Genomic DNA, 17,685 nt, shown 5'->3' with positions numbered 1-17,685 from the left:
GCTCCTCTGACAGCTTCGATTCGTTTTCGCCATGCATGGTATCTCTCGTTTTCTTGATCGTGAAAACAGTGTAGCTTGGTCTTGGCACTACTGAACTATTGAATGTGGCGTCGCTGGGACCAACAATCTCCCCTGTATTCTGGAGATTAGTGGGGTTGTGAAAATGAGTTTCAGAGCTCTCGGTTCAGCTGCCTGCCACCTTATCGACCAGTTTTGAGATTTATATGCATTTGTCTATTATTAGATTCTTGATAGAGGTTCACTTAGATTCAAGATTCAAAAACTCAAAAGAAAGAATCATGATATCATGCTTTAACGTATTTTTACTGGCGTAATTTGATCATGGCTGTTTGCAGCTATAGAAAACAGAAACAGACATCAAACCGATATAGGCAAAACTCTCCAAACTCCTATGGAAGAATGTCTTCTCACTGCTTCAGTTTCGTAAACTTGATCAGGCATTTTGATTCCTGTAGCTAGTCAGTCACACGTCATATCAGCAATAATGAGGAGAAGACTAACCTGAACCTTGGGGAATCGATCATCGTAGAAAGTCTCGACGCGAGCTGTAATAGCGGGCGTAGTATCCTCAAACCCTGGAGCAATTGTCGTTCTAAACTGTCGGTACATGGTAGCTGTAAGGGTTGTCATCTCAGCCATGGCAAGACTGCTTCGTGTTAGTAATTGAGATTCACCTTATCCAAATGAAGAGAAGCAACTTACTGCATGCCAATGCACATTCGTCCTCCACTCGAGAATCCCCAGAACCATCGGTTCAACTCCGCTGCATCAGGTCCAAGCCACCGATCAGGGTTGAAGACCAAGGGATCCTTGAATACCGACTCGTTGCGGTGCATGATCCAAGGCGACATGCCAACAACAGTGTTGCCAGGAATGGTATATCCATCAATAACCGAATCAATGTCAATCGAACGAGGTTCGGTGCTTGGCAAAGGAGCATAGAGTCGTAGAGTCTCCTTGATGACGGCGTTGATATATGTGCATCGATCACTTGCCTCAGCTCTTGGATTACCCCATTGGTTCAGTCCATCACCTGAGATGGCCATGACTTCTTCCCGCAGCTTTTCCTGGTATTTCTCATTGCCCGGAAGTGAGAGTGCCCAGACGAGGAACATAAGCGTATCGCTAGTGGTGTCGATGCCAGCGAGGAAGTGGTCAGCACATTCAGACGCCATCTGCAGATCGCGGAGTCCACCAGGCTTTTGAGATTCATGATGTTGCCAGAGATTTTCCACAATCGAGACATGCTCATCTGCCATTCTTGTCAGCTGTCTGCATACAAAAAGTCACAAATATTACTTACCCTCCGACTGAGTAATCTTCTCAACATCAGCTCGGAAAGCCTCAAAAGCTCGCAGAGCATATCCTCGGATACCAGTGTATGTAGTAGGCTGCTGCATCGGAAGAACCGGCTTTACAAGTTGTCCCATTAATCCCGACTGGCGGTACAGCCATTGAGTCAAAGTCTTCAGATGCACGATAGACCAAGAAAGCTTTCGACGAGAGGGATGCAGAATATCCGCGATGAGTTCTCGATGAATCTTTGATCCTCGAATTGCTGCAGTCTGGCCATACTTTCCGTAAACAAAAGCGGTGATATTGTCCAGAGAATAGTAATGCAGAGTGCTGAAAATCTCACTGACATTCTCAGGCTCGGCTTCAATCAGGTCCAGGTACTGACGAACTCTCCTCTCAACCATTTTCGCGGTCGGCGGCTTGAGAACAACGGACTTGGAATACGCATGCGACAACAGCTTCTTCCTATCGCCATGCTCCTTGGGCGAGTGGAACGTGAATAAATTCTGCTCGCCGTAGACATCAAACATGCGATAGAAAGTGGTTCGGCCATATCGGCTTCCGGGTCCGTAGATGGTTCGTAGCGCTGACAGGCTGTTGAAAGAGACCTCATGAGGACCGATGCGCACGACTGGTCCGTATTGTTGATGTAGTTTAAAAATCGTGCGAGTTCGCGTTCCTTTCCAGTCTTCGTAGGCAAGGCGCCATTTTGTCGCGGCGAAGGATTTGGGGCCGGGGACGTGGCGAAGAGGGCTGAGGATGAGGGGATCGAGGAAGATGTGCTTGACGAAGAGCACGACAGCGAGCACAGCCGCCGCAATCGGGAGTATGGCCATTTTCCACCTACAGCGACAGTAAAGTAAAAGGTATATCGATACGAAACCAAGCAATGATGTACGTTAGATATCAAGGTTCTTTAAGCATCACCCAACTGGTCAGTCAAACCCTTGTCGGTCCGTCAAATCGGTAGTGAATGTGCTGCCCCGCACAACGATACAACTTGTTCAGCCAGGGCGTGGACTTAAGAGCAAGGGCGCGCCTTTTTCTACCTACGAACGGATCATCTGATCGACCAGCAGATAAAGACCGCAGTGGATCTAATACGCAACTTGGCACGCACTTAATTCGATGTTTTTCAAGGGCGGAGAAAGGTCATGATTTCCGGTGCGCGGAGGCCTTGGACCGACGGGGCTCGGCAATTGACGCCGTGTTTGGGGGGCTAGGCTTGATGCAGGTCATGTAAATTGGAGAAGACGCTCACTGAACCAATTAGAGACTTGACATTCCAGAGATTGGCTTATCCGATAAGGGCTTCATGATACCCCGCGAGGGGATGGCCGATTGATCATGGTCGGACAAACATTAACACACTTCCACAAGGGTAAATGAATTGCCACGACAAGTGAGTGTCGGTCATTTAAGCTTGAGTATCTATGCCCACTCTGGATCCGATTACCAACTACTTTGAACTGATGAATGCCATGACCGTAGTTCCAGACTGATGATAGAGGGTGCCCGTCACGCCAGGTATCACCGGCTCAAACCAACCACATCAGTACGATCAAAAAGCTTCGGCGTAATTGGTGGCTGGATGGAAAGAGAAACAATTTTTTGCTAGAAATGCTATCGAGAATGACACATGAACAGAGAATCCACAACTGCCGGTCAAATCAAGGCCACCGCGCTATAAGAGCCATTGTACTTCATAGGCTCATGCTGATGCTTCTTCGCTCCTCTCAGCATCTTGCGAACAGCCCCAGCGGTGTACATCAAGGATGTTGTCAGACCAACCACGCCATAGCCGATAATTAGCTTCGTGGACGCACCAGCAAGCTGCAGGCCGAGCCCACCGTTCACAATTCCAAGAATCATTAGAGCTCTTCCGTACCAGATGTGAACATGGCTGATGCCTGTTCGGCGCTGATGCTTGACGAAGTTCCTGTGATGTAGCCCTCCCAAGATTGGCTGGATAACCATCAAACCGCAAACTACGGTGCCGATAATGACATGCGGAGCGTTAAACCACTGACTGAGAGTTAGTCAATGCTTCCAGCAGACAGGCTTGTTTACTTACATTACCGGTACGGTCGGCAGCCAACTTGCCAGTAACAAACCCAGCCCACATGCCGATAAAGACGATCATCTGCCAGGTGGCGTGGATGAACCACTTTCCGATTATAGGCATCAACAGCGATCCCAGTGGGTAACCCAATAGAAAGACCACCGACATTATACTACCGTGAATAGTGCTGGTATTGCCTTCTCCCCCCGCCACCAGATGCTGCACCACTTGGTGCAGCAGTCGTCATGTGAATGAAAGGGTAGCTCTTAGAGCTTATAACAGCCTCGGAGAAGTCAACTGAGAAGCTATTGTGTCCGTCATGTTCTTTGATATTGGCATCAATGCCAGCCGTGTGCAAAGAGCTTCCAGTCTTCCAAGCACTGATCCAGTTATTTGATCCCTTGAAGTGCATATTTCCGAGATCGCCACAATGGATATTGGCTACCATCGTCTTGTTCACGACACCGCTGCCCTCGATAAGCCTTACAGAGCGCATGCGGCTATGTTCAGGCATCTCATGGCCGTGACCCATCCTCGTGCTTAAGGTGACGTTACCAGTACCGTCTTGGTAGATGACGAACATGGTAGAGCCGCTCATCTCGTCACCTGTGCCGAGACCGACCCATTGGTAGTCTACGGGGGCTTGAATACGGATGAACAGGTTACCGGAGCCGGACGAGGCTGCTGAGGCTGGGACGGCCCAGGTGTAGCACACCTTGTCGGACTTGCCGTTGCAGTATGACGTTGGGGATGCTGAGGACCAGCCGGCGACTAAGTAAGGGCTGTTAAGCTGCTGTTCTCATTTACAGGGCTTCTTGTTACTTACAAAGCGCTAAGGCCGCCGCGATAGCCATACTTGTAAGAGACTTCATGTTGCCGGTCATAGGACACCAATATGGTGGTATTTACTTTGTGGGCAAAGTTTGGCAGAGTGGGTGGTTGATCTCTGTTTCCCTCCTGGATAGAGCGGCTTCTTATGCAATCTCATTGCTGCAATCAGCTTCCTCCCGAGCACAGTGATGAACTACTAGCTTCCAAGCCACTCAGCCCAGTGAGCGTAATCTTCCCGCAGAGCTAAGGTACTACAAAAATAGGTTCAACCCAAGCTCATATTCTCCTCCAATTAAGAGCACAATAGGCCTACCTAGATCTCAGTAGGGCTTACTCTACTAAATTAATGCTGCCGGCTGGGTAAGATACCGAACCTTGATGCAGGCGAGGGCAATGTCAGCATCCGATGAAACGGCTGAGGCTTATGTTTAACTTGCATCTGTGCGCAAGCCGCATTGCTTTGAGATCTCCCATCTTGGTATTTCAATGGCATGATTTACCTTGTAAGAAAAGTGAAGAGATACGAAATTTTATTCATTTGAGCCTCCTATGACCCCAGACATTCTAACCGAGGCAGTCACTCATAATACGTTATATAAGAGGGTGAGAACGCGGGACAGCCGAGCGCTGACTGATGCTGCAAAATTGAAGAGCGAATATCACTATTCCAGTTCAACTTGTTTTTCTCAACTCTGCAGCCAGCCCAACTCATCGTGTTCATGGGGCGGCTGGCCTCAAACGGGACTTCCAAAGCGGCGGGGTAATCCGTTTCATTCAGTCAAGGTCCGGTAGTAATTAAGTTTCCGGCCTTGAAGCAGCAAACGAATGATGCTCATCATTTGCAGTTTAGATAGACCGTAAGCACTATATCCCGAACTCGCGCGTGACAAGCTTTATGCCGTGGACACCTTTAAGGCATTGGGGCAAAGGCTATTAGGATCTTCGGTTCCAAGCTGAAAACACGATCGGGGAACTTTGAAGCAAAGCCCAGTTAAGGCAGCCCATTTGGAACGGCGTTGTTTTCCTGCTTTCTGTCCTGGATGGAGGCTCCTCGGAATCGACTCCTGCTCATCACAATTGAAGCTCCCCTCACAACGGCAATCCCCTTTCACGTTATACAGATTATATATGGGTGTATGCGGGCCCATGGCAGCAACGGCCTTTCCCATGACGCGGCATGCAGAACTCCAAAGAGGGGAATGGGCAGCAGGAAAGGCCATGTCGTCTAGGCTCGGAATCTCCCGAGGGGTCGGTGGTGGAGCGAAACAGTGCAAAGTCTATATCACCAACAATAGCACAGTGGAAGAAAGCAAGTCAACTTCATTATGAATGAGGAATAGATTATATTTCTCTGCGGCAAGAGCAGAAACGATTCATCTCTACTAGATTTCCAATCCATCGTGGCCGCGCAACTATTCTAAGGCCGCCACATAAATCCAGGATGCTTCCAATCCATAACACGAATCTCAGCATCAGTCTTGCCAGCCAGAGCCTGACCGACCTCAATCGAAGCCCTCCTTCTGTTATCCCAAGTCATGTAAACTTGCAGAACAATGGTAAGAAGGAAGATGGATGAGCACGCGCCGAGGTTGAGTCCATTGCCAATCGGATAGTTTGGTCCATCGAAGGGCAGAAAGCACCATGTCGAGATCAGTCCTCCTATGTTACCAAGCATAACGTTCAAGCCAATTCCTGAAGCGCGTGCTGTGTCGCTGACCAAGTTGGCTGATACCTGAGCATTAGACAGAGCGCCGTTGGCGAAGGTGCCTGCGCAGATAAGGAACGTGCCAGCATAGCGGACATAAGCTAAGGCCGAGTTAGTTAGGGTGTCAGGATGTAGTGAGCTTGGAACTTACGGTTCGTGGTGCTGAGAAACATAATGTACCCAGCGATGACTGGAAGTTGTGATAAGTTGATAAAGATGTTTCGCTTGTCAATGCGAGTCGATATGAAGCTGATGGTGACGGTGCAAAAGGTACCGACGATGTAAGGCGGCACAGTACGCAATTGCTGTTGAACGACTGAATGGTTGGGGTAGATTGTCCTCACAATCGTAGGTGCGAAGAAAGCGAGGCCCTGTACAGTAATGTTGGTGAACAGGAAGATGGTAGAAGTTCCGATGGTAACAGGTGAGCTGATACCCCGACGCGCCAGTTTCCAGGAGAACTTCTCAAGGACTTCAGTGGCCCCAACACGCTCAGACTTGATACGCGCAATAGCCAAGTCCTTCTCCTCTTCCGACAACCACCGTGCAGTGCTAGGTCGATCCGTCATGGTAAAGAACGCAATGAGCGCCAGGCCAATAGTACAAATACCCTCAATAGCAAAGATCATTCGCCATCTCGTCAATGATCCAAAGTGATCTAGCTTCAGAATACCAGAAGCCAAAAGACCGCCGAAAGCACCGCCGAAGGAACCCATGGCGACATATATAGCCAAGCGGAAGGCAAGCTCGCTGCGTCTGTACCATCGGCTGAGGTAGTACGCGATACCGGGCAGCATGCCTGCTTCAAAGATGCCGAGGATGAAGCGCACGGCACAAGCTTGGCCCATTGTGTGAACGAAAGCGGTTCCGAGGGAGGCGACGCCGAATGCTACAGAGGTAGCGGGGATGAACCAGCCGGGACCGATCCATTTGCAGACCATGTTTAGGGGAAGTTCGAAGACGATGTAAGACTACCAAGAGAGATTCATGTTAGGGTGATGCTTCGGCGGATAGGGGGCAGTACTTACAATATAGAAGACGGTAAGCAAAATGTTGTAGTCATAGCCAGCAAGACCAAGATCTTCCTCGAGACCGGCCAATCGAGCATTACCAATATTGGCACGATCAACAAAGCACATCAGGTACAGGATAGTGACTGATGGCAAGATATACCAGTCTAGCTTACGACGAAGCTTCTTCTCAGCCTCTACGTCGAAAGTTGCGATGGGATTTCCATGCCTAACAACGTCAACACAGCTCAAACAAAGGGGGCACTCAGTCAACTTACTCGTCAGTGGCAAGATGTCCCCTCGCAGCAGCATCATGGGCATCAGCATGCTCAAACTCTTTGCTCCAAGGTTCCTTTCCATTGCCCCTCTCCGCGTCAGAATCTCTTGCAGTCATGGTGATGTACAGATTCACAAATGTTCTTGAGATGACTGTGACAGAAAGAACAGCTGTTGATCAGGGAGAAGAGAGCCGTTTAATACTGGCCCTGGTAAGCGCGATGTCCCAACCTTGAGCGTGCCGAGCATGCCAAGAGTGAGGGGGAGTCGATAGTGCATCGGATGACGGACCGAACAGTGTCGGATACCGGGTCGAACAATGATTCTGGACGAAAAGAGTAATTGGTGACAATCTAAGGATGGAATTGGCCAGTAGGAAAGGTTTTACTTAGCAGGGTAGTAAAAGATAAGCTTAATGATGGGGGGGAGAATCCGGGGAATCAGATTGTGGGGGAGACCCGCTGGCGGCTATGGGATCATCACAGTCGTTGCATTGAAAGGGTATATCCGGTGATTGACCTTGTCGCTCAAATAGCCCCTGGTTTGTCGGCTTCTTTATGATAAGTCCTTGGTGCTTTCTCCATTGCGCCATGAGCTTGGGATCAGTATGATTCCACCCCGATCTTATCTACTTGAACCCATAGTCAAAGCTTATTCCCGCTTCCGGAGATAGACGCTCTTTTCCGACAACCACGAAGACATTTAGATATGATCGAGCCTATCATAACACGCCTTATCAAATTACTTCAGTAATATTTTATGGATAGTAAAAATTGATTGTGCTGGGAGGAGGCATTGCCAGTCAATATGTTTTCCCGACGTGTGTTCCCTCACTCCACATAACAAGTCGCGTCATTTTGCCTGGTGCATCACCATGTCTGGACAGATCATTGGGCAGGCCATAGAGCACTCTCAGTGCTGAAGCAAAATGTTTGAAAGGCTCAGTCTCCCATCTTCCAAATCCATCCGTAAGCTTCTACTATACGCGATCATGTCCCTTGATGTTGCCGATCAGTCGACACCGCGTCTGCCACGCGTTGAACTGATTTTGTTACAACGCCTTCGAATGGCAAACCATTTGGCAGTCTCTTTCAACACACATTTTCGTTCTATCAGTTTCTAATTCTACAAGATCTACAGTGATCTTACCGTAGATTCATTGCCGTTTGAGGTATGCTATTATCTCATCGCGTCGCGTTGGAATTCGTACGACTTGGCAATGCCCAGCACTTCCTGTTTATAGTAAAATGAGTATAATGTAGTTTCTCTCGTGACTAGACTTGATGTTGGTTTTGTCCACATATGTAGGTGGCAGTGAACTGGTCTTGGAACCACAAACTAGCTGTGATCCGAACCCACAAATCTCATCAATCATGACCGAAATTAGGCACTCTTTTCATGGTTTGCGTTGCGTCAAGTCTTTTCATTGTCCCCCTATACTTTTGAACAATTCTTTCTATAAACTTGGCAAGACAATATCAACGTTGCTACTGCTCCAACAGTAGGCCCAGGCAAACTCGAGATAGCCTCATTTCGCGACCTGAACTGTACGAAAATTCAATGGTGCAGGGTAAACAAACTCCCTCCGCCAGAATTGGAGAAATCTAGAACCTGATAGTGTACGTACCAATACCCCAAGCACACACTAAACACAGGCGCTATCGAAGTACCCATACTTGCTCCTCCAAGTTTTCGTGACCCACTGGAATGGGGGACACGCGACAGCTAGAATTTTTACGCGGGGCCCCAGGTTCCTCTGACGAACCGTGGGCGCGTAGCCTAAGGGTCGTAACCCAGTCGCCAGCGCAAAGAGCCCCCCTTTTGGGTAAATACATGACCAATGCCAACTTGGGAAGTCCACTTGGACTGTTTTGGAGGTGGTGCAGTTGGAGATGTGTCTGTTTGATCGAGGGACTGATGAGGGTGATGATTTTGGAGTCCCTCAGTGATGGCCAGCTGGCAATTGAAGAGGTAGAGCTCATTAATTGCAGTCAACCTGACACAATGGAGGAGAACCTGGTAAGGAACAAACAGTTAAGTATACATACGTACTGCCATGAATCTGTCGATGAAGGGAGTTTCAAAGGAAGCCTATGCCGATTAGCCTCCAATTGAAGATGTCATCACCCCAATTCTCACGAGTCTTCGGCACTCGCTCGCCGGTGGTGGTCAGACCAAAACCCACACTATTCCCAAACGAGGGGTCTTAGCCTACCACCTTTCTCGCCCATAACGTAGTAACTTAAACTCCAGAAAATTAGATCCCCCAGTCAATTTGCCTGGGGTACAAAAATGTTTAAAAGACTCGGACTTTCTCCCCATACCCCAGATTTCATCACATCAACCTCCCCCCCACAGCCTCGTCCTCACTTCATCATGTCTACCTCGGACGGTCCTTATACCTTGAAGCCTACGGCTCCCAAGAAGACTATCTGGAAGTCTATCCGGGAGAATCCAAAGGTCATCTTTATTGCCTTTTTTGCTTCGTAAGTGTTACCTTGGTATAAGTTTATAAGTGGCTTATTGACTGGTTTTAGACTTGGTGGTTTTGAGTATGGTTACCAACAGGGTGTCTTGGGTCAATCCCTCGTCATGACCCGCTTCACACGAAACTTCCCCTCTGTTGTTGAGTCGTCCTCTGCAACAGGATGGCTCACATCTATCCTCCAACTAGGCGGTATTCTTGGATCACTATCAGCCGGTGTTTCCAGCGAACTCATCTCGCGAAAGTACACCATGTTCATCGCGTGCTTATGGGTCGTCGTCGGCAGTTATCTTTACGTCGGTGCCACTGCCGGTAACCCTCAGCTTCTCTATGCTGGTCGATTTCTGACAGGTGTTGGTGTTGGTCTTTTCAGCGGTGTTGGACCCCTCTACAACGCTGAGCTTTCGTCGCCTGAGATGAGAGGTCTCCTTGTGTCGTTTTATCAGCTTGCAACTATTTTGGGTATCATGCTTTCCTTCTGGTGTGGTTATGGAAGTAACTACATCGGTGGAACAGGCGACTCGCAGTCCGACCTCGCATGGCGTCTTCCCTCTATCATCCAGGGTATCCCCGCTGCTATGCTCGCAGTCGGTATCTGGTTCATGCCCTTCTCTCCCCGATGGCTCGTCAAGGTTGGCCGCGACGAGGAAGCCAAGTCTACTCTTGCCTGGATGCGAAAGCTCCCAATCGACGACGACGCTGTGCAGGTTGAGTACCTCGAGATCAAGGCTGAGGCAGTCTTTGAGCAAAAGGTCTTCGCTAGAGACTTTCCTCACCTTGCTGAGAGGAACAAGAGCCGTTTCATGCAGCAGATTGCTCAATATGTGACTTGCTTCCGATCAATGGACAACCTCAAGCGTGTCTGCACTGCTTGGCTCATCATGTTCTTCCAGCAGTGGTCTGGTATTGATGCTATTATCTACTATGCTTCGAACGTCTTCATCAGTCTGGGTCTTACTGGAGGAACTATTGCTCTTCTTGCTACTGGTGTGACTGGCGTTGTCTTCCTTATCAGCACTATTCCTTCTATGGTAAGTCGCCCAAGTACTCGATGACCTGAACGTGTGCTAACATTGCCTTTCACAGTTGATCATTGATCGCGTTGGTCGCAAGCCTCTTCTGTTGATCGGCTCTGTTGTCATGGGTGCCAGTATGATCACTGTCGGTATCATCGTCGCCAAGTTCCGCCACGATTGGCCTAACCACGTTGCTGCCGGTTGGACTGCAGTTGGTAAGTCAATGTTTTGTCTACGAACCTTTAACTCTTGCTAACGTAATATCAGCTCTCATTTGGGTCTATATCGCTGGCTTCGGTGCTACTTGGGGTCCCGTCTCTTGGACCCTCGTCTCTGAGATCTTCCCCCTCTCCATCCGCGCCAAGGGAGCTTCCATCGGTGCCTCGAGCAACTGGGTCAACAACTTCGCCATCGCCTTCTTTGTTCCTCCCATGCTCGAGTCTTGGGAGTGGGGAACCTACATCTTCTTCGCTGTCTTCCTCTTTGTAGGTATTCTCTGGGTCTGGTTCTTCTTGCCTGAGACCAAGAATGCCTCTCTTGAGGAGATGGACCGCGTCTTCAAGAGCCGTGCTGGTGAACAGGACGCTGAGCTGCTTCGTGAGGCTCAGGCCGAAGTTGGACTTATGGGTTCCGCGGCGGGGCGTAAGGCTTCATTTGAGAAGGAGGGTGAGAAGCATGTTGAGGCTCTGTGAATGGGAGATAGCTCGTGATGATAAGATAGTGACGATAGTCTGGAGCGGGGATGAGATGTTTATGGTGACGATGGAGCTGTAATGTTAGATACCACGCTATGCATAATGATCATTTTGGACAATTATTAATCTCACTGCCTATATCATCTTGCTTTGTAATTACTAAACGGTAACTTATAGCATGGTCTCATGCGTATGTACCAACATGTGCATCCAATCAAGACTCATCTCAACGCCAAGACAGCCACGGAAGATAATCTATAGGGCTGGCGCTAGCCATTTCTGTATCTATCGTATACAGTAATCGTATATACAAAGACATAAACTCTTGCAAAGTTTTTACCATCTTGTCGCGGCATAAACGGACGCTGACTACCAAGCCAGATGCAGTGAGAAGATGGCAATGACATCATCCAACATTGACGAATGCCTGTCACAGGGTCTCACAAGTGCTTCAATATACAGTCGAAACACTTTAATCACAATATCAGAGTGATATTATGCTGAGAGACTCTGCCCCTAATGAAGTCAGGCAGAACGACCGGCGAAGTGCGTGGTGAAATCGAATGTTTACGAGAGCGGGCCCAATCGCCACTATTAGCGGACGAACAGTCTGATTTAAAGTCACAGACTCGCGCGGGGAACTTTACCTTGTCGCAGTCTGTGCTTTCTGGGGCAATTCAGTTCCCAAATTGAAGCTCAAGTTACCTAGAAAATGGAGCCTTTGCTTTCCTCCGGTTGTTACGTTACCGAGTCATGGCCTCAGAATCGCGTCGCCTACGGCCCCCGAATGCGGCTTAGTCCATAACATCGAAACTTTGAAGAAACTTCATGATTGGCCAATTGCAATTCCAGTTGGTGAGTGGTCACCTTGGAATGGATCCTTCGGGGATCACCGGTTTCTGGAAAATTACCCTGTTTCTGTCACACTTTGACAAATGAATTGAGTGTGAGCAGGAGGAGGCTACAATTCCGCTTTGGGACCGTATCTGTACTCATCATCACATTCTTCCTTGATGTTGCTCATGTCGTGCCGTGTGTAGGCGATCATCCTAGCTCTCTATACTCCACTCATCATCTCACAATGGCCTTCTTCCCATCAGAGGACTTCTCCCTCGATCCCCGCTTCATCGAACTGCAGGAAGAGCTCCGCACAGTTCTCTTCGCGGGTCTGTCTGGCCTATCACCCAGCGCATCAGTCACACCCGAAGCAGACTCATCATCACCTCCAACATCATCTCTAAACCTCTCCAGTGTAACAGTCAATGTCCCCAATGATAGATTAATATGCTATCTTCAGAATTGGGTCACAGAATGTGCGCCGTATCTGGACAAGTTTGATGAGGATAAGCATTTTCAGATTCATGTTCCCCTTATGGCACAGAAGAGCCCGGCGCTGTTATATGCCATGCTTGCGTTTTCATCCCGCCAGATGGAACGGAGAGGATTGACACAGGAAGGTGGCTGTGATAGTCTTGAGTTGTATCAGGAGAGTATTAGGCTTTTGAGTCCTGGATTACAAGCCAAGGATCCCAATATGCTGGTTACCGCTTGCATTCTTGCTGTTTTTGAGCTCATGTCTGGCGGTTCCAAGAACTGGAAGCGTCATGTCGAGGGCTGCGCGTCGCTGTTTGAGTTCTTTGGAGTCGACGGTTTCTCCGGTGGCCTACCGCAAGCTGTCTTCTGGTGCTACGCCAGGATGGAGTTGTGCGGAGCGATCATATCAGATGGGACAGAAACGGCTGTTCTTCCTCTATCAAAATGGGCTCCATCACCGGCTGAGTCATTGGTATCGTCTGAACAAGTCGAGCGATATGTGCGGGACATGTTTCATCGAAGGAGCCGAGATTGTCCAGACATGCAGGCTAACTGGGCTATTTATCTCTGCACAAAAGTCTGCGATCTAAAATTTCGAAGAACACAGAGTCTAGAACTCGGAAGAGCAGATGTCCAAGATGATAGGCCATTCCAAGAACAATGGCAACAGCTCTGGAATGAGCTTCAATACTGGCTTGACGAGCGCCCAGCAACAATGAAGCAAATCAGTATGATCGAAGCAGGCGATAAGCAGATCTTTCCAGCCATGCTTTTTCCCCACTGGGCAGCTATTTCGAGTAATCAGATCTATCACACTGCATGTATCCTCATGCTGGAAATGCGTCATGACTTAGACTCTCAGTGTCTGGCGCTGTGGCATGCACGACAAGTCTGTGGAATATCCTGCGCAAATCTCCATCCCGGAAGTCTTGTGAACTCCATACAACCACTCTATATAGCAGGAAAGCTCTTCTCACATGTCAACGAGAGGAAGCAGATCGCTAGGCTGCTGAAGAGCATTGATAGGACGACGGGATGGGGAGCTTTGTGGAGGTTGACGGATCTTGAGGCTGAATGGGGCTATGATGTTGGCGCGCTGCTAAAGACGCTGTAGGGACTTGCGACAGGGATTTTAGCGAACAATAGACCCAGAAAACTGGTAACATATCATAATATTAAGCATGATTCCACTAGACCCCGTTCACATGCTTCTTGATCGACTATCCGCCATCGCATAACACACCCATTTTCAGGATAGCGTGCCCAGAACGAGTGGAGTCAATCGCCAACACTCAGCGGTCATGCACTGCCCGTATAAAGGTTTTCGTCTTTTAGAAGATCCCTGCTCCGTCTTTCATTATCTACAAACATTCATATTCTCCAGATAAACGCCATGGCTTCACCGAGACCAGTCATCAGTGTCCTCGGATCACTCAACATCGACCTCGTATCATATGTTCCCCATCATCCCCTGCCCGGTGAGACAATAACTTCAAGCCGGTTCAATGTCTTCCCTGGTGGAAAGGGCGCCAACCAAGCTGTTGCTTGTGCGAAGCTTTCGAGAACTTCCGATCTGAAGAACCCAAGCGTTGATGTTGCAATGATAGGTGCCGTTGGAGCCGATGCTTATGGTTCTGTACTCCTTGACAGTCTCAAGTCATATGATGTTGGAACCAACTCTATCATTGTGAACAAGGATGGAGGCGCCGAGTCACAGAGTGGCATTGCAATGGTTATTGTCGATGAGCCAACAGGCCAGAACCGCATCATCTTATCACCGGGTGCCAACAATTCTCTCCAACCAAGCCACTTCGCCGAGATTCCTGGCCCAGCACCGTCATTGCTTATCATGCAGCTTGAGATCCCTCTGCAGACAGTCATTCAGGCATTCAAAGCCGCCAAGACGACAGGAACTCCCGTTCTGCTCAACCCCGCTCCCGCTCAAGTGCTCCCATCAGAGATCTACCAAGGATTAGCCCACTTGATCCTCAACGAGACCGAAGCGGCTTTATTGTCAGATAAGGACGAGTCCGAGTTTGAAGACATCTCAGTTGTTGAAAAGGCCGCTGCCGGTTTCCTTGCTCGAGGCGTGCGGAACGTGGTGATTACTCTGGGCGGGAAAGGCGCATACTATGCCAACGACACAGGCGCCAAGGGCCTCATCCCCGCTCTGAAGGTTGACGTTGTGGACACGACTGCTGCTGGTGACACATTCATCGGTGCTTATGCAGTTGAGCTTGCAGGTGCTGAGCAACGGTCGGAGCAGTTCGACATTGAGAAGGCTGTCAGGTCAGGAATCTGGGCGTCATCGAAGACAGTCGTGCGAAGGGGAGCGCAGGTGTCTATACCATGGAAGGATGAATTGGAGTCAACGAAGTAACGGAAGATAATTAAATTAATACGATTCCCATGGCCCTATCTGATCCGCTTCGCTATCATAAAATGTCAGGAATGCGCATTTGTCGGTGCGCTGGTATGTCTAGAAGAAGCCCAAAACTCCTGCAGATCCGCAATCTCTATATGAAGAGGAATCTTTGTCGCATCCCCAATTCGCTGGAAACATGAGAGCAATGTCTCTTGCTGGGACGGATATGTCATATCTCTCGCTATACGAACAACAGTTGCAACAACCACAGGATCCCATTGATCAGAAAAGTTATTCCATAGAGCAAGTTTGGCGAGCTTTTGAGCATGCCAGCTTCTGGAAGCTAAGCGATGTGGTATCGATGATAATTTGACTAAGCGTGGTTTATATGAAAGCAGCATAAGGGCTGAAAAGTGAATTGCCAGGTTTGCTTGAACCGCAATGGCGCTCGAATAGACGTCTGCTGTGAATGGGGTATTGGTGGAGGCTGCGTGGTCTACTTCCGGGCTCTCTAGTAAGGGGATCATATCAGGAGGACGATCTCGAAACCATTGTACACAGCGTGCCCATAGTTTGGACCATGTTGACCAAACAAGTGAGTAAGAATCGTGAGTTGGTGATTGTGCTGGTGCGATGCCGTTGAAGAGAGGGATGATTTCATCGTGGATTAAGTGGCAGCATGCCGCGAGATGCGTTAGACAGTCGTCGTAAATGCTCGGCGGTGTCAGGGCAGAGGTTAAGAATGTGTCGTTCATTAGTGGTAGGGACTGTAGTGATGGGGACTTGGTGGTAATAATGGAAGCAGCAAGCTCTGTTGGTCAGGGTTAGCTCGTCTCTTACAGAGCATAAGAGCGGATATAGTACCTGTCTTAAAGTGAAAACGATCAAGAGTTTTGAGAGGTTCCTCCTGACTCTCAAAGAACTGACATCGCTCTCTCACATCTGCGTAATCAGAGTGCAGATTTGCCCACTCAGATGGACCAGTATAAAAGAAATTACCGAGAGCAAGTAGTGACCGTCCGATGTTAGCGATAAAAGCTTCCTCCAGGGACAGCCGATGCTGGAATTGTTGAACAAGGTGAGTATCGCCTTCATGCGTCGCGGAGCTCGAACTCCTCCTACTGCGACGCATCGCAACCCATATGACGATATCCATTATGGTAGACTTCTCTGCTGCTAATGTCATGATCTTTGGCCCAAAGGTTGATCTAGGGGCATTTGAGTCTAGCCAGGGGACTATTTGATAGCGAAATCGAAGCATTGCTGTTTGTCTCTCTGAAGAGTTCTGCTCTGATAGAACTGTTTCGTTCCATCTTGACGGCGTGGGGATTTGGTTACCGTCGTGTTGGTGATGATTGTTGGTTGAAGGGATTGGTTGAGGAGCATCTGTAGTCGTGTTGTGAATAGTTTCAGGTCTTTCTGTCCGAGCAGTACTGGCTATGGGGCTCTCAAAGACTGGTTCGGCGGGAGCAGGACTTGACTCGACAAAGGATAACAGACTATCTTGGATGGGCTGAAAGCAGTGTTAGTACTAGATTGACTGACTCGTGGAAGATATATAAACTGACCAGAGATGAATCAACATCATCGCCATTGTCCCCTTGCACGCTACCATCTTTGCGCAGTGATGAGCGAACCCCTGGCACAAAGGTCCACTCTTTGAACTCGCACGTCACATTCCTCCCGATACAACTGCCGCATTGAGGTCTTTGTTCATCACCTTACATCCAAATGTTAGACAAAAGTCACATGGAGAGACGCGCCCGACTAACATTTTCTTCGACGTCTCCGGCAGGGGATACAGCCTGTGCGGGACCGTCTTTTGTTATCGGGTATTCGTCTTACGACTGGCATTGCGATAAGGTACACACGCACGCGTTTTTGACGAGAAAGATGGAGCGATGGGAAAAGAGGAGTCTTGAGGGCGGTGGAGATGGGCAGATTCTAAACTTAATTTCTTGGGGTAGACGATTTGATCAATACAACATGATATCGGATTTTGGGATATCATTGCTGATTTCCATATTAAAGGGCAATCTGGGATATATTAATGGAGGTGGCCTCATTAGAAGGGCTCTTCATCTATTTCTTGGCTGACGAAATGGCATGCAACTGCCAGCGGCACATTCCCAAGCATGATGCTAGACCAGAACAGGAAAGGTTCTCGAAATCCGTACCGAAAATGAAGCTATCGATACTGTGTGCATCCTCCTCTATGTAACTCAGTTTAAGCCTCGAATATTAATCAAGATGGTTCAGGTTATCAGAAAGCAGCAATAAAGATCTCAAATAGAGCTCATCACCAATTAAGTTGCAGTCAGGTCAACGATCAGCGCCAGAAAGCATCCCAAGTCCAGAGCAGAATGTCACTTGGCGAGAATTCACTGGGTCTGATGCATTAAATCACAAGGAAACGGTTGGCGAGAAGCTCAATGATACCATAATATAAACGGTTAGATGCAATAAGTAGCAGAAAAGCCAGGAACTGAAGGTTGTGAGGCCAGTCTTCTTGGGCTATAGTGTTGCGATCTTGACCGTTTGGCTTCAGTGACAGGGAGGGCGTGGTCAAAGAGCGACGCCATCGTGGGAAAGCAATCTCAGCCCCAGAA

The 17,685-nt window shown here is 48.8% G+C and overlaps 7 protein-coding genes across 7 annotated transcripts; 3 read left to right on the top strand and 4 right to left on the bottom strand.

Moving 5' to 3' along the window:
- Positions 1 to 428: 428 nt before the first annotated feature.
- FTJAE_4870 (pisatin demethylase cytochrome P450) lies at positions 429 to 2,153 on the bottom strand (the record flags this gene model as incomplete). Its single annotated transcript, XM_037351318.1, has 4 exons — positions 429 to 470; positions 523 to 667; positions 724 to 1,273; positions 1,325 to 2,153. 4 exons carry the CDS (start codon positions 2,151 to 2,153, stop codon positions 429 to 431), a joined length of 1,566 nt encoding a protein of 521 aa, XP_037208127.1.
- An 829-nt stretch (positions 2,154 to 2,982) lies between these two features.
- Positions 2,983 to 4,251, bottom strand: FTJAE_4869 (uncharacterized protein; the record flags this gene model as incomplete). Its single annotated transcript, XM_037351316.1, has 4 exons — positions 2,983 to 3,342; positions 3,392 to 3,598; positions 3,660 to 4,150; positions 4,206 to 4,251. 4 exons carry the CDS (start codon positions 4,249 to 4,251, stop codon positions 2,983 to 2,985), a joined length of 1,104 nt encoding a protein of 367 aa, XP_037208126.1.
- Positions 4,252 to 5,627: 1,376 nt separating this feature from the next.
- On the bottom strand, positions 5,628 to 7,319 carry FTJAE_4868 (tartrate transporter; the record flags this gene model as incomplete). The annotated part of the gene is made up of 4 exons (XM_037351315.1): positions 5,628 to 6,016; positions 6,067 to 6,886; positions 6,944 to 7,154; positions 7,204 to 7,319. 4 exons carry the CDS (start codon positions 7,317 to 7,319, stop codon positions 5,628 to 5,630), a joined length of 1,536 nt encoding a protein of 511 aa, XP_037208125.1.
- Positions 7,320 to 9,577: 2,258 nt separating this feature from the next.
- FTJAE_4867 (quinate transport) lies at positions 9,578 to 11,394 on the top strand (the record flags this gene model as incomplete). The annotated part of the gene is made up of 4 exons (XM_037351314.1): positions 9,578 to 9,687; positions 9,739 to 10,717; positions 10,773 to 10,917; positions 10,970 to 11,394. 4 exons carry the CDS (start codon positions 9,578 to 9,580, stop codon positions 11,392 to 11,394), a joined length of 1,659 nt encoding a protein of 552 aa, XP_037208124.1.
- Positions 11,395 to 12,478: 1,084 nt separating this feature from the next.
- Positions 12,479 to 13,825, top strand: FTJAE_4866 (regulatory for the arginine catabolic pathway; the record flags this gene model as incomplete). The annotated part of the gene is made up of 1 exon (XM_037351313.1): positions 12,479 to 13,825. The coding sequence occupies one exon, from the start codon at positions 12,479 to 12,481 to the stop codon at positions 13,823 to 13,825; it is 1,347 nt and encodes a 448-aa protein (XP_037208123.1).
- Positions 13,826 to 14,104: 279 nt separating this feature from the next.
- Positions 14,105 to 15,091, top strand: FTJAE_4865 (ribokinase; the record flags this gene model as incomplete). The annotated part of the gene is made up of 1 exon (XM_037351312.1): positions 14,105 to 15,091. One exon carries the CDS (start codon positions 14,105 to 14,107, stop codon positions 15,089 to 15,091), a length of 987 nt encoding a protein of 328 aa, XP_037208122.1.
- Positions 15,092 to 15,156: 65 nt separating this feature from the next.
- Positions 15,157 to 16,930, bottom strand: FTJAE_4864 (uncharacterized protein; the record flags this gene model as incomplete). Its single annotated transcript, XM_037351311.1, has 3 exons — positions 15,157 to 15,887; positions 15,941 to 16,589; positions 16,922 to 16,930. 3 exons carry the CDS (start codon positions 16,928 to 16,930, stop codon positions 15,157 to 15,159), a joined length of 1,389 nt encoding a protein of 462 aa, XP_037208121.1.
- Between the last annotated feature and the right edge of the window lie 755 nt (positions 16,931 to 17,685).

The sequence above is a fragment of the Fusarium tjaetaba genome (genome assembly GCF_013396195.1).
Source record: "Fusarium tjaetaba strain NRRL 66243 chromosome Unknown NRRL66243_c0000091, whole genome shotgun sequence".
In the NCBI taxonomy this organism is placed as follows: domain Eukaryota; kingdom Fungi; phylum Ascomycota; class Sordariomycetes; order Hypocreales; family Nectriaceae; genus Fusarium; species Fusarium tjaetaba.
The sequence above is the reverse complement of the archived record's forward strand: the minus strand, read 5'-3'. Positions and strand labels throughout refer to the sequence as shown.